Below are 25,673 nucleotides of genomic sequence, written 5' to 3' on the forward strand. Positions count from 1 at the left end.
GTGATTGCAAATCAATAAACACTCAGCTTTTGTCAGTTTCTAATTAGCTGCAAAAAGTTATTGCCAGCTTGTTTTGGAATAGAGTAGTTCACTTAGAATGGACCTTCAAAGATCATCTAGTCCAACTGCCTGATTGCTTCAGGACTAACCAAAATTTAAAGCATACTGTTCATGGCATTATCTAAATGCCTCTTGAACACTAACAGGCATTTTCTGTATGGATACGAAGTAGCAACACTCCAAATTCACTGGAGTACTTTATTCAAACCTGCATTTTTAAAACGGAAGATTTAAAACAGATTTAATAACTGACATTTTCCTACTTGAACCAGTAAAATACAGAAGCACAAACTAAAGTTCACTTCAGCTTAATTGGATACTGAAACTTCCAAACTGGTTTCTGACAGCATCTGAAAGGGAAGCTTTTTTCAGTACCAATGACATTCACAGTTGCTAGGAAGTTGTTTACGCGATGATGTTTTTGAGAAGAGCTTACACATGGTCAGCATTTTTGTATGAGCTCCAAGTCACCCCAACTGTGGTTCAGAAAAATGCTACTTAAAATGTTTTCAACATAAATCTTAAGTAGCAAAGACATGTTAACACAAACTTTCCTGAGTTTGTATATATAGATGTGACACATTACATACATGTGTGTGTAGTGCACACATTATAGCCAAGTCTTTTTGCTAAAAGCAGTCAGGATTCATCAGCCAAGAACTGGATATGCCAAGTATTGAAGTCTGACACAATAGCTGTGTTTTACTTATTTTTAATAGTGCAATAAAATATGTCAGTAGTTTATTATTTGAAAATATTCCTAATTCTACAAATTATTTCCACTTGCAACAAGGAATGTAGTAGCTGTTTCCACAAATGTCAGGTGAAATATGAGGCCAAATAAATTACTAATTTTTTTTTGAACTGAAATGCAAAGCTAGTAGTCCTTTATACAACCTTGAAAGAAGAGCTTTACAAAAATCTTTTGCCTTTGCAGGACAGTATACTGACAGTGTGTAAAGAGCAAATATAGTAAGTCCATTTGGAGCTTAAGCTGTACAGAAGTCAATATGCGCTAGTAATTCTCTGTGCTGGCTTGTTGCATATTGCACTTTACATCTGGGACACTCAAGAAAGCTTTCATCAAGGAGACTTGAATGTTTCTGGGAAGGACTTCTGTCATACACTGTCATCTTCTCTTCAAACGCAGCTTGCAAGTCTCCTTGTGGTTCCACACATCCAGATTCCTGGAGCTTCTGGAAAAGGAGAATCTTTAGTGAGGGACTGGAACATGCATCAGATAGGGTCCCAGTCAAATAGACATAGGGAAAAAGATGTTTAATGGCACACAAATCATGCGTGTTACAGCACTAAGGATTGAATTTTAAAGATGGCTAAAGGCAATTATGCTACTTGCATTAAAAACAGAGCGATATGGGCCTGTTGTATAATTTTAACACTGCATTTAAATTAGATTGCAGGTAGCTTTTCCGCAGGCTATTTAAAGCGAGCTTTAAAGCGAGCTTTCCACAATGTCTGATTAAGTATACAAATAAGAGTACATCACTTACTTACATTATGTCAGTATTTAGTGCACATTCTTATTTTGAAGTAGTTTTCCCTTCATGGACCACTGAATAAATGCGATTCCTGCCACTTTTAAACTGTAGCTGGTTCATAAGGTATAATGAAAGAAGCCATGGTGAAAGCTGAGACAGCAAGCCTCAGACTCCCATATTATCACTGCTAATACACAGCATTTTAGGCTTCTTACAGCTTTCATATACATCCTAATAAAAAAGCAAAGTTTCTGTACACTAAATATGAAACAGTTGAGCACGGCTCTTAGAAATGTTGGTACTGCATAGAGGTATTTTAAGGATTTTATAATACCTTTGTTTATGTATGCATTGCTGTGGATTTTTTTTTTGGGGGGGGGGAAGAGTGAAGGAAATAAGGAACAAGGACTGAAACCTTGTTACAACAGGACCCCAAGCTTAATATCAATATTAAACTCATAACAAGTGCAATGATCAAAAATTAAGCTGCATTTATTTTGGAAGTTTAGATTACCTTTGAAATTTCTAAAAATACACCCATAGATGTACCAGGGAATTCAACGTGATGTACAAGGTGTACCTATATAAAGGAAATCTGTTTCACCTTTGTCTGTTTCACCTTTGCAACAAACCCTTCCCCAACCGTCTTGCTACGCACTCACACACCCTATGCCTCCTTAATAAAATGCCTCAACCCCCTCTATAGGGGATGCTGCCTGCCTCTGCCTAGCTACCTTCCCAAACTCTTCCATGTTTTTCCTCTTCTCCACTTGACACCATGGACAGTTTCTAAGCAGGAAGAGACAAAGTCACCCGGTCCTCCATTTGGCAGTTAGCCAGCCAGCTTCTCAGCACAGGGTAAAGAGCACTACAGCTTCCCCCTGTTCTGCACGAACTTCAGCTGAACAGCTGCTGCTCCTGGCAGCCAGAAGGTTTTCTAGTAGCCTCTGCTGGCAGCAGCAACAACTACAATCCTAGCTAGTGGGGCTCTCACAGGGACAAGAACACATGAAGATCATCAGTATCTCAGGATTCATTCGAGAAAGTACTTCCAAGTTGCATGCATCTAAGAGGGAGAACAGTCTGTCAGAGTTAGAAGAATTCTTCTGCTCTGCAACTGGTTAGGAGCTTTTGCATTTATATTCTCTGTAATAAGCACAGCAGCCTCAGACCTGATCTAATGAAGGACACAGGCATCTGATTTCTGTTCTGAATCTCATTTAAATAAATCCAGAACTGCAGTCTTGACAATTCTATTTAGCTATCACCTAACCTTACAAGACCCTGTATCATAGAGTTCCACAGTGTCTTGCTTGATATATAAACCTTTCTTATAAATTTGTTGAATCAGATGGTCAAATCTAGGTGTCTTTCTTTGGGCTTATATAAGTAGCAAACAGACCATTGCCCTCAGTACAAGTGTTCTTTTTCATTTTAGGGAGTAGGCAGATCCACTTCTAGTGGCACACCCATCCTATGTTGTGGGTGTATAGAATGGGGGTCGGGCAGGAATTCAACTACATTTAAGGGTAGTGCCTTGTCCACTAGCAGCAAATTCCAGTAGAAGCACGCTACAGCTTTGCTATTGTGTATGTAGTTTTGTCTGTTGCATGTGGTGATAAAAATTGCCTACTGAGGACTTGACTATTCTATATCTCCTTCTTTCTATATCTCCTTCTGCAGTACAAGCTGTCTGTGGTGCTGTAGAGACAATAGCAATAGCTTGCTAGCTATCATAGGGTTCTGCACCTTAGGACTATGTATTTAAGAGATGTAAACACCTACAGTCAAAATCTGTTGACATTAACTGCACTCTGAAGTGAAGTAGTGTTCACTTATGCAAAATCCCCGAGTTTTCCTGCAAGTTATCCAGTACATACCAAAGGTTCCAGCCGGGTTATTTGCTCCCTGGCCTTGCGCAGTTCCTTAAGGACTTGGTTTAACTGATGCTGCAAGTTCTGGCGGTCTAGCTTTTCATTCTCAAAGTCTGTAGTACATATCTGGATCTGGCAACCCCCCAGAGAAAGTTAAAGAATTAAAGGCAGAATTAAGTGTGTGAGAGGGCCCCTTTATCTATTTGAAGTTTTACTCAGCAATCATATCCTAAAATGGGATAAAATTATTTGTTCCTTTCATTTCAGTAAAGTTCATACGTGCCCAATTAGGAAGGTCCGTAGAGGTGGAGTCAAAGGTAACTTTGGTTAGAGAGCATTTGAGCTATCTCAGTCTTAAACTGAAGATTTTACATGGAAGAGCGTGTAGTACATGTTCTCAATAAAAATGCCAGTTCCTACTCAGGGATCTTTCTTGAAGCAGTTTGAAAAGAATGTGAATAACACTACACCCAAGCTTAGCAAGTAAGTGTGATATAACTTTTTCCCCAAGGACATCAGTTAGATCTATAAGAACGTAGTTGGGAAAAAAAATCAGTAACATGAAAGATGTCAATGCAATTATTTGTATGACTATCATGAGTATGTTACAGATTTCAGTGAGCTGAATGGTTTTAGGATGTTTCCCATACCTAATTTGAGGCTGTACAGTTTCTATTTGAACAAGCAATTGCATAGAAAGTAACATCAGGTTTAGTTGCAGCCTCTCCCCTATAAAAAGGTTAGGGATTTCCTTCAACAAGGGTCAGAATTCTTAGAAGCACAAATATGAAATTATGGGTGATTCCTTAATGTCTAACATTACTTTAATATACCACCTATTCTTAAACTTGAAAAGTTAGTCTAGGAAACCTTTCTGCATATAACACAACTTAAGTATCAGATTCTTGAATAATCAACCCAGTATCTGAACATGTAATTGGGTACCTGTTGTTCCAACAAAGCTATCCTAGTGTGTTCCTCCTGCTGTTTGAGCAATGATTTACGAAGAAGTTGTACCTACAAGGCAGAAGAACATGTAACAATTTCCACATACAATAGATAATAAACTTGAAACAATTAGTCTAGAGAGGAATGGAGCTAAATTTTTGTATGCCAGTACCAGCAGAAAACATGCCTGTTATGCAACAGCCAAGCCCAATTTAAATACTTCCTTGGGGAAAACCCAGGGAAGTGTTATCACTGCACTGAGGGGGAAGAATGTAGGTTAATATTATAGTTAAACAAAAAAATATTTTTTCCCAGTGATTGACAGAACAGAAAAATACACAAAATACATGTTTCGACTAACATACCATGATTTTTTTTTTAAGTTAAGCAATGTATCTTTAAATACAAGTGAGAAAGATAGAAAATACTCAACAATAATGGATTAAGTAACTGCATAAGCCTCTTTAGAGAGTTAAACTGATGTTCTAGTGTTAACCTAATTTGGTGCCTAGTAAATTATATCCTCTTATTTCAAATTTCAGTTCTATGTTGTTTTATGCTATTGACTGCAAACTTCTCTAAGTAGCAGGTGTATCATATTTGGATGCCCTGAGGACAGAGCTTCAAGGAGAACTTTCCAGGTTCTCTTCAACCAGTAGGTAATCATGATTTCATACCCAGAAAAAGAAAGTTTGTCAACATAGTGATGCTAACAAGAATATTTTGTTTCAAGATACCACAGTAGTTGTCCACGTAGGAAAGGTAGCAAAGTCCTCATGACTACTCCAAAAAAAAAAGCATTTTTTTTAATCCAAACATACAGTATGCACGTTTTCCCTATTTTGAGGGGAAAACTCTTAACCCAAAGGTCATTGGCCTCAGGAAAATGGAAGGAAGAATTAAGAAAAGAACTACACATACAAATAACAGAACTATTTAACTTGAAATCATCAAGTTACTCCCTGGGAGACAGGCAAGCCCTGCAAACAATTAGAGCCTGCTAGAAAAACAGATGTGGTAACAGTGAAACCCAGGCATAATGAACAACCTGCCTCACATGCAACTACTTGAGTTTTGTGACAAGTTCCAGAACTCTTATCAGTGGTTTCTACTATAGCTGTCCAAAACAGCGATAAACTTCCCTTCCCTTGCTTATCTGGCCATTTCTTTTTAGTAGTCTGATGTGCTTGCTTAGTTATTATCTGTGACAATATATAGAGAGCCTATTGCAGCAACACATCTGAATGAAAAAACCTGCTGCATGCTACAACTGTTGGGTGGGGGCACTATCCAGGAACATGGCTACTTATCCAGCAATTATGAAATTACAGCTGACAGCAAATAGCAACATCCCAGTTTAGACCACATGATAAAATGGCCTGTATGAATTTGAATTTTTACTTTTTCTGTTCTCATTCACCAATAGCCTTGAGGATGAAGCCAGATTAAAATCAATGATGCATTCTCATTTCCTCTTACACCCCACAAGACTCTTAAGATAAGTGAACTAGAACATTTTTAAACAAGTAAATCTCACAAAACTTTGGATTGTGACCTAAATCAGTATTAAAGAACTTAGTTTTAACCACAAGGACATGAGTCTAGATGTACATAAAGAACAGTTACCAGAGCAAGTGAGTATGACTTCCCAGCTCTTGAATCTTTGCTAATGATCTTCAATTTCCAAATACATCCACTTACCTGAGATAACAGTTCTTCAGATTTTTCTTTTTCTTCTCTTAGCTGTACTTTAATACTTTCATTTTCTTGTTTTAGTCTCTGCACTTTTTCTCCTTTTATTTTGTTTTCATTTTCTAGAGCCTTCATTTCAACAGCCTGTTGGGACTGCAGTAAGTCATTTAAACTCATTATTTCTTGTTGTGTTTCTTCATACTTCTTTTTGAATTCGTGAAGTTCACATCTAAGCTGGGTTATAGTGCGTCTTTCAGTCTCAAGATCACTTTTAGCAGTTAACAGCTGGTCATAATATTTTTGCTTTTCTTCTGGTAGGTGACCTTAATGAGACAAACAAGGAGACAATAACATGGGAAAAAAATCACTTAAAAAATCAGAGCACCAAATCCTTGATAGCATTTTAAAAAATATTGATAATAAATTGACATTTTAGGCTGTTACACAGCTCAGATTATCACCAAGATGGACTTAAAGCAACTTTCAATACTTCTAAAGGAGAAAAATCTTCTCTCAAGATAGAGGAAAACAGCAACTGTGCTTTCACATACCATACTGTGCCATAGCTACTTCCTTGACCAACTGTTATAGCAATGTTACATCATTTGCCCTGACTACACGAACTGCATGATCCCACAAACTGTTCTTATATAACCTCACGCATTATATTGAGGCACTGAAATAGATGCTGAAAGACACTAGGTTCTCACTTCCAGATTTAGGCATGTTAAGCAAGGTTCTGGCATTAATCTCACTCCAGAGATACCCTGGGGTTCTGATGGTCTCTGTCATTGCCTAAAGACAGAATATTTGTCTTGTACAGACTGTCTTCAAATTATGTGATCACTTATTTCTAAATTGCAACTAAAGCAAACTAGAATAGGCCTTTTGATCAAAGACATCTGCTTCTTGGCTAGTGACTATTGCTTAAACCAATGCTCAAGAAGTGGGTGCTTGTTGACCCAAGAAAAGCTTATCAACTCGAAAGAAGAGTCAGTCTGCAAGAATTCAGATGCAATACAAAGTATACCTAGAACAGGACAAGGAATGCTGTCTTAAAAAGGCTTTGGTGATTTAAGGCACTCTGAAGTTCTTGACCTTGATACTCTTGTTGAAGGCTTCCCTCATGTTCTTCAAAGTGTAATTTACTAGGAAAATTTTCCTGCTTGAATGTTTTCAAGCTAAGGAAAAGATAAGCTAAGGCTTAGCTTTTTGCTAACAATACTCCTATATAAGGTAGCAAGATCTTCAGAGGGATACCAAGGTTTTCCTTGGAAAAAAGTTGTCATATCTACTTTCAATTTGTCAAACTAGATTTTTTTCCATCTTTGATCTCTACTACTGTCTGTTTGAAGAGGAACTTTCATCCTCTTACTCCATGTTTCCTGGCTGCTGTGATAACAAAGCTTTGACTGCAGTAACTGAGTTGCTTTTTCTGGTGAGCTACTTCAATATTCCTCCTTCTAAAGTACTAAAAAACAGATGTCTAAAACAGCACTAAAGGTTAAGATGATATTTTACTGTTTCCCATAAGGATACCAGCAGCAATAGAAAAACCAAGCCACTGCAAACAAGTTACTAAGCAGCAAGTACCTGTGAGCATACTCTTACTCTAGATGAGGCTAGTTCTATTTAGTGAATTTACCATGTAGACCAGTTGTAGCATATATGAAATTAGTTTGATAAGAAAGGGAAGTAGACTTCTGGCTCTTCTGCTCAAGATTATTTTAATTTTATTCCACTTGCTGGTCAAGCATGACTCAAGTCAATCTGAATGCATGGTACTGAGAGAGTGCTAATGAGGAACTGCATCACATAGAAGCAAGCTAGAGATTACCATATCCATATTGCAAAGCATTGTTTTGGATAGGTGCCAAAATCTATCACAGGTTTTCATGCCATGTAAGAACTTCTCAGAGGGATAAAGAATATGCCAGTCTTGAGTCACTTTTATAATATTTATTTTGAAAAGAAACTGATCCACACCTAGCCAGTAAATTCTTAATGCTTCCTTTATGTAGGCTGAGAGTGTACTTTGAAGGATGGTATATACATATATTTACCTTAACACTTGCTGCAAACAGAAAGGTGGCCAATAGACTGTCAAGGCTTTAGAAAAACATTTGGTGAAGCAGATAGGAACAAGAAATATTGATCAAGTAACAGCTCAATAAAGCACAAATTTTTAAGTTTTCCCATTAAGAAAGCAAAATATTGTGAAAAAAGTCAATCATATGCTATAATTCACAGAAAATGTATTCTATAGAAAACTGTGGTTTGAGTCAGTCAAGGAAAAAATCAATACCTTCTGTATTTGATTCTTTTGGTTGTTGCTGGCTAACTATTTCTGATCTCTGTTCAAGTTCAAAGATCCTTCCAAGCAGTCCCCTGACATATACTTCACGTTGCTGGTCATACAGTAGCCATTGTTGGTTCTTCTCAAGAGCCTTCATGGAAAGGAACAGAAGAAAAACAGAAAAGCATCTAGTAGTTTATCAGATTTAAGAAGTATTAGTTTTGTTCCTTTAAAAATGTAAATGTTATACATTTGTTTAACGAAAAGTTAGTTAATTCCTCTGTAAACTGTAGTTATCTTTGTATGATAAAAAAAATCTTGATTTGGGTCATTGAGCATAAGTTAAATTGCAGCAATATTAAATTCTGATTGGCTTATTTGCAGGAATAGGGAAATGACTCAGAACTAAACACTTTCATGAAACATGCCCCAGATAATGAAGAATTATCCTTTCATTTTCTATTTCATCATCAGGATCTATTATTTTGTATGTAACTAAAACTGTATAATTACAACTTACAGTTTCTAAGAACAAGTACATAGATTTTATATCTCAGTAGATCATAGAATTACTGAGGTTCAAAGGGACCTCAGGAGGCTTATAATCTAACCTTATGCTATCCCAGGCAACGTCAGTTCTGTGGACAGACCATGTTCCTTGGGATTTCTGTTCTCTCAGCAGCCACTATGTTCTGTTCTTCCAAGGACTGTTTTCAACAATTATAGATTTAGATTTGCAGTATTATAGAAATGTCTTTCACAAGCCCTTCATTATTTGATTGCTTTCTCACAAAATAATTTTAGTTACAATATTTTAGAGGAAAACATACTCTGAGGTCCCAATCTACCAAAAATATATGGTAATAGTTCCTATTCTTATAGATTTTAATACGTGATTTATCCTTGGTATGTTGTACAGAAAGCTTACATCTTTCAGTTGTTTTTCTACTTCACTAAGATTAGTTGATGATCCAGTGCTGTTTGTTACAGCTTCCTGCAAACAAAGAACAATCAGTTAGCATTGTTTAAAATAGAAGACTGAAACAGTAAAACTAGTTCTATGTAACTATTAAGACTATAAATAATGGAAGTGTAGTTTAAAATTTAAAAGATGCATACATCTGACTTGCATTTAGAGATATTCATAGTCTGTTTAGAAGGGCCTAAGTTATGCAGGAAACCATTTCATAGATTTTTAAAAAATCTACTGGAAAATATGGAACAGATTTAAATTTTGTTTATTCAATAATCCTAAAGCTCAGTTACATTAAAATATTTTCTAAGAATATTTCACTGAACTTCTGTCTTGGGAGAACTGAAAGGTATAGGAGAGCTTTTGATAAATTTAGATATATAGGGTTTTATTTAAATAAAAGAAAATGTGTTTGTTCTATTTTCATATCCTCAGAATACCAGTTTGACAAAGCAGACCTATAGGAGTCACTGTGGGAAGCTAGAGAGCTCAACTTCATTGTGATAACCATGGAATTATAAATATCTGGGAAACCATGCAAGCCTGTCTGGAACCATAAAGACATTGGATTAAGTCTTGGAAAAGTAATCAAAGTAGAATGCTTAAAGTATGAGTTTCAGAATTCTTTAGACCCACAAAACTAAAGAGCTGTTAAACATTTAAACTTTATTCATAATATGACATGTTTATTCACTACTCCATAGAAAGCTTTTTGAAGTTATATATATAAGTCAGAGGGAACTTTAAAGACAAATAACTTTAAAGGCAAATGTAGATTACTACCTAAATCCAAGCTACATTTTTCTCAAAGTTTTCTGTTTCTAGAGCATGATCTAGAACCAGCTTTACAGCTGGAAAAATAGGAGATTTTGCATGTTGAATATGGTTATTAAAGTTCAGTGCTTTCTAATAGGATTTAGATCCACGACAACTGCTCAGATACTTATTTCTGTAAATATCAGAACTCTGCATCAGTGAAAACCTCCCCACTTCCTCATAGTCATACAACTGTTGTTTCCACTTCAGAGTATACCTGCTGCTTGTATGCCACCTAGCAGTTTTAAGAAACATTGCTAAACTCATTTTCAAGTTTCCCAAAACATTCAGTGAAAAAGTCAGTGAAGTTTTGTTGTCCTTCACTGATACATCAGTAAAAAATTAAATAATATAATTTTAATTTGAAAGATATTTTGGTAATCAGAATCCAATTTATAACTGTCCAGTATATCTTTCTATCTTCAGGCTTCTTTCTGTTTATCACTGTGACAGCAAGGAAGCTATTCTGAAGGTAGAGAAAGAGTCCAATTTCTAATGTCACCAAAAAGAAACCTTGTCTAACAGGTAGGTTACAATTACACTCTTTAATCCTCATATTTTATACCTCAGATTGAAAGAAAGATACACCTCCTTCATCTAGCAGACCACTTGGAATTTCTCACATCAGTGCTGGAGATTTTGTACAGATAGCAAGTGGTGGTCTTCATCCTTCAATGCCAGGAAGGATTCCTTAGACTACAGGATTCTTTTCCCTTGTTTGTTTTTTTTATGACCTATTATTCTGGCATGCCTCTAAACCTTTCTGCAGAGTCAGATTATACTGTATTGCTACTGAAGTTCAACTCTGTACTGTTTAACTACCGGCAGCTTACTCTGTTAAATGCAATAAGGAATGCCCATACAGAAAGCAACCTGATATTCTCGAGTGAACCAAGAGGCTTTTAATTTCATGTTCAGAGATGCAGTTCTGATATTGCTGTGGTTTAGATGAAAAATTCCTGTAGCGATTACTAGAAAGATAAGTCCATTGACAAAGATAGCATAAAGAGATGTTAATTTTCTCTAACAAGGTTCAAAGTCCCTCGAAACTGGAAGTAAGCAAGTCACATTTGAAGTAGTAATATTTCCCAAGATCCATATTTGCATCGTATTGAATAATGCAGTATTATCAACTAAAGCTGAATTTCTAGAAATTACTCAATTTCATTATGTAGTTTGGGTAACTAGCACCATCTATAGGTTAAAACTGGAAAAGACTTAGCTGCACCTCCCATAAAGCAGCAGATTCCATGTCCCCCTACTGAGGTACTGAATTTCCCGTTGAGCATTAGAACAGACAGGGGTGAATAAGCAACTGTAGAAAACTAAATGCGCTTGTAAAAGCAGCCAAGTGCCTGACACCATAGCTATTAAGCATTTTAAATGGAGTCAACAACTTACTATTCCTCTCCTATCTAGTTACATTGAAGCATTTACCACATATTATGCCATGTAAATTGCAGACAGTTTTAACCAAGGAACAAATGATGATTCATAACAGCAGGGAGGAGAGAGAGGTATTGTCATCGCTGAGCATGAATCAGGTGATGCGTTTAGTGTTCTTTTAAGGCCCCATCTCTCTACTACTGCTGTCTTCTCAGTCTGCTTAACCACTGAGCATATGAATTCAAGAAGGGCATATATCTGTTTAAGCAACAGTGGGCCATTCCATGTCATACCACTTGTCATACCTGCATGCATGGCAGCTTGAAGAAGGGACCTTGCAGTACAGAATTCTCTCCTCGGCTGTGTTACCTGAAGCTGTACTCCCTGACTGCTTGTTTAGCGTTCAGTCTAGGTACCTCGTCATGTTGCATGCTGAAATCTTGTATGAAGATTTGTAAGAAGAGTAAAAACTCATCCCATTTTATAACGGACACTGGTGCTTAGCAGATGCAAGTTCGAACCCTAGCCTGTAAACAGTTACACTATTTTTCAGTGCTTACCTGGGATGCCTGAGAATAACTGGCTTTGTTTTCAAGCTCAGAACATTTTGCAGTAACAGCAGATAAATTACACTTTAACTGGTTCATTTCTTCTGATAGAGAACTAAGTAACTGTTCTCTCCTTTCTGCTTCCTTTGTTTTTTCTTCTAGTTGACTTTGTAATGAGGAGACTTCGCTGTTCTTGTTCTTGGATTTAAGCTTGTCTTTTAGATTTTGGATTTCTTTGTCCTTCTCTCCAAGAAGATGGTTGTGTTTTTGTTTTTCTTTTTCAAGAGAAAATATTTTCTAAATGAAGCACAAAGAAGTGGCACAAGTGATTAAGTGTCTGCATACAGGAATATCATTGGTAAGTTTACAACAGCTTAAAATAGTCACTTTGAAAGGTTCTCTTCACCTTTAGTTAGAATATTACTTTTTAGTAAGACAGTGCTACAATGATCATCTGAAATATTTCAGATGGTGGTAAGACAATCTACAGCAGATGAAACAAGGAAAACAGAAAACCAAATTTGACAGACTTAGTAGTTTTGTATATGAATGTGAATCACTACAGTATACGGACTTGAAAATGCAAGCAGTACAAGAACTTCTAGTTACAAGTAAAAGTTGGTGATACTTTTCCTCATGTGATATTTTGTAGTTTTTGAGGAGCAAGAGAACTTTCTTGCAAGCTAAGTAGCAATTAGTGAAGTTACAAAAGTTATATTCAGGAGAGTAACACTGTTTGTTTCTTAAATTACCTGTCCTTTTAGTTTCAAAATGTGCTTTTCTAGATATTTTCAGTGACTCTTTTAGGTTGGCCTCCAGCACTGTTAATTATTGAATAGAATTAGAACTTATACACCTTGGAGCTCTACGTAAGTTTGTTACAATAGAATTTCTTTTCCATGAGAAAGGTTAAAGTTCAAATCCTGTGCATGGGTATCAAGGCATTAGAAGATGGCGGAGAAACCAGAAGCAGCGTTGTTTTGCAGGACCTCATTTCAGGAGCTAAGGACAACACACAGCACTCACTAGAACTAAAACGCTGACACCACATACTATCGAAATTGCCATTTCATTTTCTACATGCAAGCTAGTAACCAGATACTACGCAACCTACGTAAAGCACTCAGGAAACTCCACTACACACAGGAAACACTAAGGAGTTGAGCCCCAACACTAAGCCATTGGCGGTACTTGGGCTAGCACATAGGAACTGACACTGCAGCACAGACATGTCAAGGTCCACGTTGTGAAAGGAAGTGGCCTATAAATGTTGTGCCTAGCCTGTTACATCCTTTGAAAGACTCCATTTAAAGCTTAGTTGTCCTGGAAAGCCTGATAGTGTCACATAAGAAGTCTAACTCCTTTCTCTGCAGCCACAGGTTTACCTTTAATGGACCAGGAGGTGTGGAAGCTGCAGTGCCCCAGCTCCTGCTCAGTGGATGCAATGGAACCACCTGGGGAACCGGTTACCATTTTACTCATCTGCAGCCGAGTGGGAACTTGGGAGCCTGGTTCAAGCAAGCGCTCAGTACTCCCTGGAGCACCCTCACTGCCTGTGAAGGCAGCGCTCTGCGCACAGCGCGCTCAGGGCGGTTCTGCAGGACCTGATCAGCTGCACATCGCACACCGGGACCTCACGGAGTGACGGGTGCCTGGGCCTCGATGCTCTGCGTTTCCGTGCCGTGCCAGGTGACTTACAACTGCATTAACCCAGACACCACTGGAAAACGCCTGAGGACAGACGCGACAGGCGGAGCAAGGCGCCGAGCCAGAGGCAAGCCCTCACCTGCAACAGGCTGCTTCTCTCGGGGGCTGCCAGCGGGCCCCGCGCGGCGAGCGCCTCCTCTGAGGGCTTCCTCTGCGCCGCGCCGTCCCGCTCTCCCCTCCCGGGGCCGTTGCCGTGCCCGCGGCGCCACCGGCCCGCCAGCAGCTCCCGGCCCGCCCAGGCGCTCATCGCCCGGCGCCGCCGAGAAGAGTTTGAATCCCGCGGCTGCCCCAGCGTCACTTCCGCCCGCACTGCCCGCCCCGCGATGCCGGAGCTACGGCGTCTCCCGGGGGTTAAAACAGGCGGCGGGGCGAGGGGGGCGTGGCCGCGGGGGCACGTGCTGCTCGTACCTAGGCGACCGTTAACGGCCGGTGGGTGCGGCTGGGTTCTCCGCGGGGTGAATGAGAGGAGGCATCCCATTGGCTGGCGCGGGTGGCGGAGCAGCCTGGCTGGCCAATGCGGCGGGGTCTTCCTTCTGCCACGCCGCCTCTGCCGCCTCCACCCGCGTGCTGGAGGCGGGTTTGTCCTCGCGCGGCAGCCGTTAACGTTCTGTTAGGGGGGACCGCGGCGCCCTCACAGGGCAGGCAGCTCGACGGGCGGCTCCGGGGTCAGGCGGCGGCTGCAAGCCTTGTGGCGGTGCTCTGCCCTTCTCTGCTTCCATGTCCTCGTCCTCGTCCTCCTCCTCCATTCTTGGGCTCGTTGCCTTCGGATTTCTCCTCGTTCCCTTGATACCCTCCCTGTCCCTTTAGCTGTCTAAAATCTGATCGCCAGCGGGCTTTGCTTCGAAGATGATAAGCTGAGGGTGGCTCTCGTGGGGCCCCTGGTAAAATGTTGCCCTGTGTCCATGGGTGGTTCCTTGTGCTCTGTCTCGCTGGCTCCATCTTCCTCTCTCGTCTCTGCTTGAAATAGGCTTTGTGGAAGTGGTGTGAACCGCTTCTCTTTTACAGCTGGCTCACCGCTGAGAGAAGCTACAATGTTGGCGACTGGGCAGCTCTGTGCAAAGAGCTCTTGTTCATGCCATGTGAGTTTCACCAAGTTTCATCGTAGTGCAACCCTAACACAAGCGCATGCAGTAAGTATGTGTTTCAGATACACAGGCTCTTACTTCCGCTTATTATTTTGCATGTATTTGTTTTTTTGTATCTTTTTAACTTACGAATATGTATTCTAGTCGTTTCTTAAGAGATCTACTAAACACACCGAGTTAAATGCGGCACCTGAAGTGGATTAAAACCTGGCTGTTCCAGAGCGCAGCTGAAGGGGGAGCCCTTAGCCTGTTCTTGCAGACACGGGTGTTTTCTGATTACAGGCGGACACGGAGGCAGGCTAAAAACATTTGCAAATGATGAAGTTCTAAAAATGAAGAGGAAAAACGCGTAAGCGGTCATGAAATTTAATGCCTCGGTGTTGCAAGAGACACAGATGTGGGTGTATCTTGACTGCTGGAGTCGTGCTTCTTGTATTGCATAAGCTTATTCTTGCCTCGGTAATTTACGAGATATTTGTCACCCAGTGTAGGAATCAAAGCAACAAAAGAAATCTGCAGTTTTTATACTGTGCCCTTTCTGTTACTGAATCTCACCAGTCAGAGCCCCTTTGTGCAACAGCACAGTACTTGGTGTCAATTTACAGGCACTTTTTTCGTAGCCTTCAGGAGCTAATCCGTCATAGATCCACCCATAGACTTTCTTTACTGTGGGTGAGCAATTCCCTGCCTGCTCTTCCTGCTAGCAGTTCAGTCCAGAGACTATGGAGTTTGCAACTTAGACTTCCTTCAATTTCTTTGGTAACAATTGACATTTAGTCAAGACTGGAAACAATGCTTCGGGTGATTGTGGAATCTGCTACAAATATCCCGAAAACCAAGTTTGGGAAACCAGATCCTATTGTTTCTGTTATTTTTAAAGGTAAGGAAAACTGTCATAAATGTACTTGGGAAGGGAGGTTTTTGTAAGGATAATGTTCTGTGTAAGAATTTGAAAATCTCTGAAAACGTTTTCATGAAGTTACAGCTGATGTAATGTCAGGGAAGACTTCTTAATTGCAGAGACTGGAGTTACCTGAATGGGGTTTGAACTGGGTGGAGTGCCTTGTTTTTTTCTGGCCTGCAGCATTTCTTTTGCAAGATCCAGATTTTATGAGCTTTTACAAAGGATTAGCCCTTTGCTTTAAAAACCTCAGCTACGCTGTATAGATAAATACGTTTTCAATTTTTTTTTTTTAAATTACCTTGTCTGTTGTTGATCTGAAAAATCAATCCTCTGTCTTACTACTTCGCCCAGCCACTGCTCACTAACGCCAATTTACCTTTGATTTGACTGGTTTATTGCTGTATTACCATCATGTTGAAAAACAGTAGTACAATTACTGAAGATCTTAGGGTTATTTTTTTTTACAATCTGGTTTGCACTTTATTTTTTTTCCCCTTTTAAGACAATTTAAAGGTTAAGGGAGGATACATTTTGAGCTTTTAATTGTTAGGTGCATCTGGGAGAAGGAGAAAATGTTATAATTAGCATTTATAAGTAATATGTAAAGATAATGTTATTTTGCTGTATGTTTTACCTGTTGCCATTGTTTCCTCTCGTGTAGACTAAAAGAATTTCAGTTCAGGTATTGGTTTATCTTAAAGGTGCAGAAACATCCAAGCAATTTTGGATCATGTAATACATTAGACAGAACTGTGACAAATTTATCTTAATTCCTGGGGACTTAGTTTCCTAACTGTGCACTGAAATGGCAATGGTGTTTCTTACAGTATGAAAGTGCATTGCAAGGGTTTACCACCTTCAGAAACCAAGTATGAAATCATGACATTTTGCTGGAGGCTGGAAGAGGAAGAGGCAGTGGTTATCCAATTTCTTAACTTCCAAAATAATTTCAGATACTTTACTTCAGAAAAAGATGTGGTATCGTTCCATTTCCTTTTTATTTTTTTCCCTCCTTTTTCAGGGAGGGCAAGTGGCTGAACCTGTCTCAGGAGCTTCTGGGCTTCCCAATTCTTAAATATGATTTCATTTGCCCTGCAAAAATTGCCATTAAAAATCGGTGTACTGTAATTGCTCTGTCTTGCTCCATTTGTTGCTGCTGTATCATAAGCATTCATATTTTCTTTTAAGTTTCTTGTCCTTTTTTTTTTCTTTCCTGTCTCACTTTTGCCTTTTCTGTGTCACCTCTATTTCCTGTAGTTTTATGCTCTAGAGTTGCCTTATGCCATCTCTTTTTTTTATGCCTCAAGCATCTGTTTAATTCCTGTCTATAATCTTTTGCTTCTACTGTGTGCTCTAATACAAGTCATTTTTACCCAGGAAGCATAATTTACAGATTTTATTTATTTATGTATTGCTGGGTTTCTCAGTCCTGCAGTTACCCTGACACAGGAATTTTGCATCAGACGTTTTATCTTTTATGTTCTATAACTGGCATTGTTAGTGTTTACAAACATGGTTAACTATTATCTTAAATGCAACTTCATAATTTTGACAAATTTCCAATTAAAATATGTAATTTATCATTACACCTGCCACTTCTTTTTATGTCATTATACTACCTAGCAAAGGTCAGGTTTTTTGCTTACTGTAGAGAGTTGTTTGAAGGGAGCAGAAAGCATCAGGCTTGTAGCTGCTGCTGGGGAGCTGTTTTAATTTGTAGTTGAAGTTGCTGGTTGACAGGTGCAAGGGAGTGGGCCTCATGTCTGAAATACATTGAAATTCTGGCTGGCTCTTTGTAGAGGTGTTTTACATACAGCCAGTTCCCCCTCACCCGGTAGTGTGTGGAGATGGAAAACCGGCCTTAGTTCTGGGAAGGTGTGCATCAAAGGGCAGAGGTCCTTAGCTGTAGTCCGTACCCATCATGGCTCCTGGGTAGGACAAAAAAAAAAAAAACACACCTCTGGGCATTTATTTCCCAGACTGGGAAGAAACTCAGAAGCCAAAGTCAGCCCTGCAGTACATTTTTATGTTCTTGGTTGACTCAATGCTGTGGAGTACTCTTGGAGAAGTATCAGAGTACAGTACTCTAATTGTCTGAGAGAAGTTCACATTTTGTTCTGGAAGTTCACATTTCGTTAAATGGTGTTTTCTTCTTCAGCTTTTTCAAAATTGAGCTTACATAGCCTCCCCTGATGTCAAGGTTAAGTAATCTTAAGACTTCAATGAAAATACTCAGTATCTCTCAGGATTAGATCTTCACAGCCATATCATGAAAAAGGCCATGAACCTACAAATATTAGTATGTAAGTGACCCTGAAAACACTTTATATGCTAACATGCATATGTTAGTATAGTTTTATTTATGTATAGAACAGACTTCATCAATACTTGTAGAGCTAAGCTCATTATAGACTGTCTACAGTCAGCACAATGTAATGCTAAGTACATATTAAGAGGAAATAGGCAGTTGTTTCCATTTGGATGCTTTATTTACAATAGAGGCTTTTTGTGGAAGCATTTGACATTTTTAACACATTTCTCTCTAGTCCAGTGGATTGGAACGTTTCATTTATTTACCTAAAGAACAACTCATTGTTCAAACAGAGCTACACCCTCGAGAGTAAACTAGTATTGCCATCTGAAACTCAGTGCTGTTACTGCAGAATTCTGAGTTTGTCATCACTTTATGTGAGATAAAGTATTCATCAAATTAATACGAAAAAGTGCTGTCATTTGCTAAAGTGGCACGAAGTGATAATGATTAATCCAGTTAGATATACCAAACTGGAGAAAAATGTGTCAGGAAACACTGACATGAAACAGCATTCAGTTTTATTGGGTCAACCTGAACACAATGTCTTGTTCCATTAGTTTTAAATTTAAGTGCTTTCCAGCAGGCCTGCAGCAATATGTTTGTTCATATTTCAGTGTGTGAAAGAAAGGACTATTAGAATGTAATTGTTCACAAAAACATATTTTATGCTTTGCAGAGATTTCGATTACCGTAACTTGCATTTCCTGGTTTTTGGAGGTCTCCATGTTTCCTCCTGCAGTTGCTAAAACCATGCAATCTTAATACTTCATTTACAACACTTCTGTGGAAAACTTAGTGTACTAGAATGTGATACTCTTTTGAATTTCAGATTTAGGGCTGTTCTAGCAGATAATGTTTGCTTCTGCTATTCCTCACCTGCTGAAATTGATAAAAATAATATTAAAAATAGGAGAGTAAATTTAAGATTTAACCATTGGTTGTAGTATGTAATTACCTTTGTAATGATGGAACAGTTCTTAAACAGATCACCTCTTAATTATTTTTTTTGCTGCCATCTCGTTGACTATCACAAAGTTCTTCTTATGTTGAAATATTTCCAGTGGAGACTATTGAACAATCTGTGGTAGTGTGATGCCTCCATCAAGATAAAGCAAAGAAAGATTTATTTTACGGTATGGAGGTTATCACAGTTGTTTAATGAACCAGATGTGTAGAGTGTCCTACCTGTACCCATTATCATTTTGTACTTATTTCTTGGTAGGGCCGAACTAAAAATAATGACTGGCCCTGTCTTACATTTATTGTAATTTGGTTTACGGTCTTGGCTGCTGTACGTGGGCTCATTACCAGTAGAAAGGGACAACCCGAGGACCTAAAGTTTAATGTTAGCCCCTGGGAAAATTGGGCAGTCCATCTTATCCTGCGTGGCAAAGAAATGTTTAGCAAGGTACCTTTGGAGGGAAGAAGAAGGCGCTTGCCAACAATTTAAAAAGCTAATAATAATAATAATTAGAAGAATGATTAAAGTATAATAAATAGAAAGGTGGTAAAGAAAGAAAAAAAGAAAGTGGAGAAAATATGTGCAAAAGATGTGCTTAAGAAATATGAATGCTACACTCAGACTGACTAAAGTTACAGCTCAATACCAATGTAAGCCCTGCTTCCCAGTGCTTTTCATCCAACTTTCAAGCAAACAAGCAACACAAAATGGTTTTCCTTGGTATAGTCTAGAATATGCATACTCTCAGCGGAATCATAAATCTTATTCTCTTGTTTCTATGAAAATTGATAGGCCACAGTGTGAAAATTTTATTCCTTGTCAAGAACTATCTTGACTGCTGTTAAAGCCAGGGCTTTCCGTATGTTACAGTTACATCTGAGCTTAGGCGGGGATCATAGGACGTTTATTCACGAGTTCTCTCAGGATCAGGTCTGTGATTCATTGTCTCCATTACAAACAGCTGCAACTGTTCCTTTTTCCAAGAGCATTGAGAACATCTTTTCTCTGACTGTCAGCTCCTATTTGTGGGATGACTTGGAGTACCAAGTCCAAACCCCAGATGTTCAGGTTATTCAGTTTTGAGAGTGCTTTAACTTCTAGTAGATAACTTTCATTTATGTGAAGTGAAGTTGGATTTCCCTTACTGGCATGATAATTACTTTTTTGTTCCGCAAAATGCGAGTCTGAAGCATGGTAGGTTATGAATGCTCTTTCCTTTGTGGTATGATGTGAGTCAATATCCTGAACAAATTGTAGACAATTCCTGTTTCATAAATATGAGTCAGTTCTCACCATTTGCATTCTGGGCTGACTTTTTTTTTTTTTGTACATCCCACTCTCATCTAACAGAAAGAGTCACCACAGTCTGCTGCTTGAATAGTGTGTATGAAATTACATTGCCCATGTGGCATATCTTTACTGTTGCTTCCCAGGCTTTTACAAAGTTTTCCTGGCAAAGTATAGCCATAACTTGCAAGTAATAAAAATGTTACCACAATTACTGTACTCCTTAAACTCAGCTAGCGTACTAACTTTACTTAGATGTACTCATTTGTCGTCATTAATATATGACATTTCTGTTCAGAGATCTGCTTGTTTGCTGGTGTTTGGTGCTCCCAAGTGTTGGGTAAAGACATTTTCCATTGAAGCTGTATGTGTGTAATACAACTAAAAAATAAATCTATAATGTGTTACCTGCTTTGAACCCGTTGTAACAACAGAATTGTGTTTGGCTTGTTTTTAGGTGAGAAGGACCTGCAAATGGCCTCTGCAGCACTTAGGTTGTATCCTTCTTCTCAGGAGAAGGAGCTTGAATAGAAATGTCATTCTCTAAGTAGTTTACAATCCCACCCTCCTCTGTCATTTGTAGGTTGACCAAATGCAAGTTTCACCATGGAAGTATGGAAAAATTGTAACTTTTAGGCTAGAGTAAAAGGTACTAAAGTGATACATTTACATGACCTCTGGAAGCCTTTTTTTTTTTTTTTTTTTTTGGAGGAAGGACTGCCTTTACTTTATTTTTGCTAATATTGCTCATTTAAAGCAGAAAGTGTTGGCATTGTAATACATTCTGAAGATTTTGTCTAAGTGATACTATTTCAGAGTTATGCCCTTACAAATATTGTGTAACACTGGTACAGAAAATGTGTAGCATGTTTTCTTTACTAATTAAGTTCCATCCCTTTGAGGTTACTGTTCAGTTGGATGTCTCCAGGCCTTTTAAGTTTGTGTTTTTCAGTCAGTACTGAAGTTGTAGTCAAAGTTCACAAAAGGTTGAGGTACCTAGACAATTTTTCTTTATGGGAGTACATCTAGCTGTGCTTTAACAAAACAGAATAAAAAGCCCCTCAAACAACCTCAACAACCTCTCAAATTGCCCAGGGAACTTTTTGACTGTAAAATGTGCAGGTACTGGAAGAGGCAGAAAGAATTGGAAAGTTTGGTTTAAAGCTCAAGCTTCCTTCTGAAAAATGAAAGGAAGAATTCTGGTACTTGCAATGCTTTAGTGAAAGCAAATCATAATGCTTTATTTGTATTTACAGATGAAAAAAAGAAAACAAAGAAAATTGACAGTGAACTCAATCCTGTTTGGAATGAGGTAATTTTTATTTTAATTAATTCTTGATCTTTTATAATACAAATGCTTGTAAAATTTGTAAGTCAATTTCTACAGTTATGAATATAAGAAACAGGAGATAGCGATGTGTGTTCTTACAAGGTATTAGCAAATACAGATAAGTGGATTTATCTTGGGCCATGTATTACTTGCCCTTTTTTTTTTTTTGCCTCCTCCCCTCTCTCCCATCCATTTAGTCATATATATGGGTACATAGTTGGATCCTTTAATGTATGCCAAGAAAAAAAGTCACAAAATTAGAATGAATTATGAATTGAATATCCTTGTAGTTTATGTGTAGGGCTGCTCCTATGTTGCATCTTCAATAATATTTTTCTTGGGGAAAATATTTTCTTAGTATGTTTTTTACATCCAGAAGTGAAAGTTAAAGATTATTCTTACATGTTATAGATAGAACTTCAAAGAAAGGAAACCTACAAATACTTGTCTAAATTTAACAACAACTGACTTGAAGCAGTTTTGAAGGGGAATTGTATTAGATACTGTGAATGAAAATACTTATGTTAGTATGAGGAAGTGGAACTGCAAAAGAAATAATAGCTCAGTATTGAACAATTGAGCTATTTTTCTGTTATTGTTAATAGTAACTAGCAGCTCAAGAATGTGCTATGAGCATGTTCCAAGACTTTTAATTTTGCTTTTGCAAACTTATCTGATCTGTTCTAACTAAATGCAAAATTTATTTCTGAATAGTTTTATCGTATATGCTTACCCCACTTTTAATTAATTTCTGTGTAACTTATGATTTTGTTTTTCACCTTTTTTTTTAATTCAGATTCTTGAATTTGACTTGAAAGGAATTGCTCTGGATAATTCATCTTCCCTGACAATTATTGTGAAGGATTTCGAAACAATTGGACAAAACAAGTATGTTCTTTTTTTGCAATATCAAACACAACTTTCACTGCATAAGTCCAGGGAGAAAGTAGAACTGGTAGTTGCTGGAGAGAAATGATGAATGCAATTAAATGTTTTCTGATGTAGTAACTACTTGTAGCCAATAAGCCAGCAAGTTTCCCATCCTTCACCAGTTTGACTGCTAATGTGAAGGAAAGTGCCAGGTATCCTTTTAGACTTAATTTCAGAAATGCTAGAGCTAAATCCATGGTGTTTAAGGCAGAATTTGAATAAAATTTAGATCTCTACAGCTATTACTGTCATTTGAAAAGCTGCCATGATTCAGTTGGTGCTTCCTTGTAATTAGGGTTCTTGTGTAACTAGATTTGTCACTCCAGATACCTGGAATATGTTGTCATCTTGCGTAACTGTGTACTGCAGTACCCAAGACTACTATAGTTTTAAAATGTCAAAAAATAGCCCTGAAGAGCTCTAACTAGGCATTCTCAGAGAGTGGCTAACACAAACCCCACAAAATCACAAAATGCAGTTAAGGCTCATAGCCTCTAGGTGAGATTTTTAAAGATATATTTTATGACACTTATTAAAGTCTTGTCAAAGAAAAGTGGAAGCCTAAGTTCATTTTCCTACCTTGTCTGAAGGATTAGGATTGAAGTGCTAGATTTCAGTCTCCTGGGAGAGTGACTTAATCATCAAGATTAATATGTTGGATGAAATACAAAAATTGTCTTGGGAATGAAATCCATGTTCTTGTTCTTTTGAATGTCCTAGCCAGTGGGGTCCTGTTCTTATTGTATTCTTTCTGACTCAGTGAATCTTAATTCTCTAGACAGTCAGTAAAAGACTTGAACTTGAAAACAAGAGTAACTTTCCCAAGATCAACTTGTGGAACTCTATTCAATGTGAGGGTAAATTCCCTCACTCTGAGCAAGGAACTGAATCTCAGTCTCAAACTGCTGGGTGAATGTTATAAGCCTCAGGCTCAGCACATATATGGAAGACTGGCGGTGCTGTTGCTACCTCCACATCAGTTGTTTTATAAAAAGACTGTTAAAAACAGATTGAGGATTTTTTTGGTTTTGTTTTGCTGTTGGCTTTTTTATTTGTTTTTGTTAGGAAAAGAAAATATTTTCTGATAGTCTTCTGAGAAAAGTTGAATAACCTTAGTGGTAGGTATTTAAGGCTTTTTCCTTCCTGCTATATTTCTGTTTGGGTCTGTGCTGTTAATGTATGCTGGTAGGCTCGAATCATACTCTAGAAGCCTAAACTCTCCTAGTGCAGTATGTAGAACATCCATATACTTAACATCAGCTTCTGCGTTCTGCAGGAATCCAAAAATCAAGCATCATGGGATCCAAGGCTGCTGATCTTTTTTTTTTTTTCTTGTTGTGAGAGGTCAAAGGAAAGTTTCATTAATTATGCGGTTGTTTTTGTTAGGCTTTTGATGAAGTACTCGGTGCTCAGACAAAAAATATTCTTCATGAAGAATTAAATTGAAGCTGCTATCTTTATGTGAAGGGAGAGGACGTTATAAAACGTTTTAGAGTACTGAAATGCTGTCAGATGTCCATGTTGGTATTTCAACATTTTTCATAGGTTTATATTCTTACAGAATAGGAACATGTAGTAAACAAATATATAAATAACAAAGCATTCTTGTCCCACTAAGTTTAAAAAGTAATTCATGTTTTTTTCAAGCTTACTTTTTTTTAATTAATTTTGTTCCTATGAATTCAGTGGATATGACCTTTTTATGGTGGCTGTTGAAAAAATTGTTGCTTCAAAAAAATAAAGTGGTATACATGCAACACTAGAATGGAATTAATTCAGATTCTCTTAAAAAGCACATACATTATATAAACTGTAGTAAAGTTTAGATTATTTCTTATATGATTTTAACCTGGACTTTGAGGTTCCTGCTATATTTGTGAAGAAACAAATGCGTAATATATACTCTAAAGTTGTGTGCGGTTCTGAATGTAAGATTTGTTTTTGTTGTTGTTTGGGTTTTTATGTTTGGTTGGTTGTTTTGTTTGTTTGCTTTTAAAATCTCTATGTGTTGTTTTGTAGAAATTCAGCTTTAATTTTTTATTAGTATTAGCGGTGTACAGGACAACTTAAAGCAATGCACACAGATCATTCCAGTAACGAAGACATAAATTACAGAAAGTTTGGTGAAATTTTTGGGAGCCTCTCATGGTTTGCCTGCTGTTGGTCACACAGAAATAAATCTGCTCTCTAAAATCAGTTGCAGGGGGAGGTTAAGTTCTTCAGTGAGGTTAAGCTATCGGAAAACTTTTCTTTCAGAGAATCTGTAGTAGGGATAGAGCATATACTTCTGTATCCAGACATGGTTGTTCTAAAAGCTCTGGCAAAGCCTAGGAGTTCTTAGCACTCTTAGGAAGTTAAAGCTTTATGAATGTTTAATCTTTATCTATCCCGTAGTGGGTAGGCTGTTCTGCCAATCTCTGCTTTTCTCTAAAAAACTAAATATGTATGTTTGGACAAACGTCCACTTTCCAACTCAGAGAGGATTTTTTAAAATCTGCAGAAAAAAATACCCACAACTTATCCATAATGAAATGCCAGTTCCCTACTACTTTGTACTAGTTTTTTGAAAAAGGATTCATTACTCTTCTGGTCAGTCCTGTTCCTCCACATGAATGCAAAGTAGCATTGCCTGTTGCTGTTTTGAAAGGGATTATGATATAATGTCATCATCTTCTCTTTTGTGGTAAATTTGGATTTTTTTTTTTTATGATGCCGTATATGTTCACATCTATTGATGGTAGCCCACTTCCATTCTAGATTTTCTTTACAGCTTTCTGCCTCCTCCCAACATGTAAATTGCACTTCAGGTTTTTACAGTACCTCGTCAGACTTGACTTTCAAATCACTGTTAGGCAAGCAGATGCCCTCAGGTCTCTCATTGCTGAGATTCCGTTAGGTCAGGAAAGCAGGAATATATTGTGTGCTTCTGACTTCAGGAAAATCTCAGAAACCGCAGAACTGGATAGAGGAAAACTTGCCAGGAATCAGAATTTTGTAATGGATTTTACAGAATATCACCATATCAGAGAAGGTGCTTATCTGAAGCCCTAAAATGTTCTGTTC

General features: G+C 38.0%; 2 protein-coding genes across 11 annotated transcripts in view; one reads left to right on the plus strand and one right to left on the minus strand.

Annotated features, from left to right (window-relative positions):
- Positions 1–245: 245 nt before the first annotated feature.
- Positions 246–14,292, minus strand: CEP55 (centrosomal protein 55). Of its 3 annotated transcripts, none has more exons than XM_040563420.1 (8): positions 13,879–14,292; positions 12,105–12,389; positions 9,298–9,363; positions 8,379–8,520; positions 6,083–6,396; positions 4,379–4,450; positions 3,440–3,565; positions 246–1,253 (listed from the first exon to the last, which is right to left on the minus strand). In XM_040563420.1, exons 1-8 carry the CDS (start codon positions 14,275–14,277, stop codon positions 1,050–1,052), a joined length of 1,608 nt encoding a protein of 535 aa, XP_040419354.1. In that variant the 5' UTR covers positions 14,278–14,292; the 3' UTR covers positions 246–1,049. The 3 variants fall into 3 exon arrangements, with proteins under 3 accessions (XP_040419354.1, XP_040419353.1, XP_040419355.1); XM_040563419.1 differs by having other exon boundaries at positions 246–1,256; XM_040563421.1 differs by lacking the exon at positions 3,440–3,565 and having other exon boundaries at positions 246–1,256.
- A 190-nt stretch (positions 14,293–14,482) lies between these two features.
- Positions 14,483–25,673, plus strand: part of MYOF (myoferlin) — a 70,132-nt gene continuing 58,941 nt past the window's right edge. For 3 of the 8 annotated variants that reach the window (XM_040563412.1, XM_040563411.1, XM_040563415.1), the window contains exons 1-3: positions 15,006–15,764; positions 21,607–21,662; positions 22,477–22,568. In XM_040563412.1, coding sequence (XP_040419346.1) covers positions 15,677–15,764; positions 21,607–21,662; positions 22,477–22,568 — 236 coding nt within the window. In that variant the 5' untranslated portion in view covers positions 15,006–15,676. Of the gene's footprint in view, positions 14,494–14,664; positions 14,681–14,766; positions 14,879–15,003; positions 15,765–21,606; positions 21,663–22,476; positions 22,569–25,673 lie in introns of those variants that run through there. The other 5 variants (XM_040563410.1, XM_040563414.1, XM_040563418.1 and 2 more) reach the window with 4 other exon arrangements.

The sequence above is a fragment of the Cygnus olor genome, chromosome 7 (assembly GCF_009769625.2).
Source record: "Cygnus olor isolate bCygOlo1 chromosome 7, bCygOlo1.pri.v2, whole genome shotgun sequence".
NCBI classification, from domain to species: domain Eukaryota; kingdom Metazoa; phylum Chordata; class Aves; order Anseriformes; family Anatidae; genus Cygnus; species Cygnus olor.

What these genes read in the sequence shown, in the direction of transcription:
- CEP55 (XM_040563419.1), bottom strand. Translation starts at nt 14,277, where the DNA reads ATGGGATGCCTCCTCTCATTCACCCCGCGGAGAACCCAGCCGCACCCA. An exon ending in AAAAGAATCAAATACAGAAG is followed by an intron (nt 6,397 to 8,378) that starts GTATTGATTTTT and finishes TGTCTCATTAAG; the next exon opens with GTCACCTACCAGAAGAAAAG. An exon ending in CTGAAGAACTGTTATCTCAG is followed by an intron (nt 4,451 to 6,082) that starts GTAAGTGGATGT and finishes TCTGCCTTGTAG; the next exon opens with GTACAACTTCTTCGTAAATC.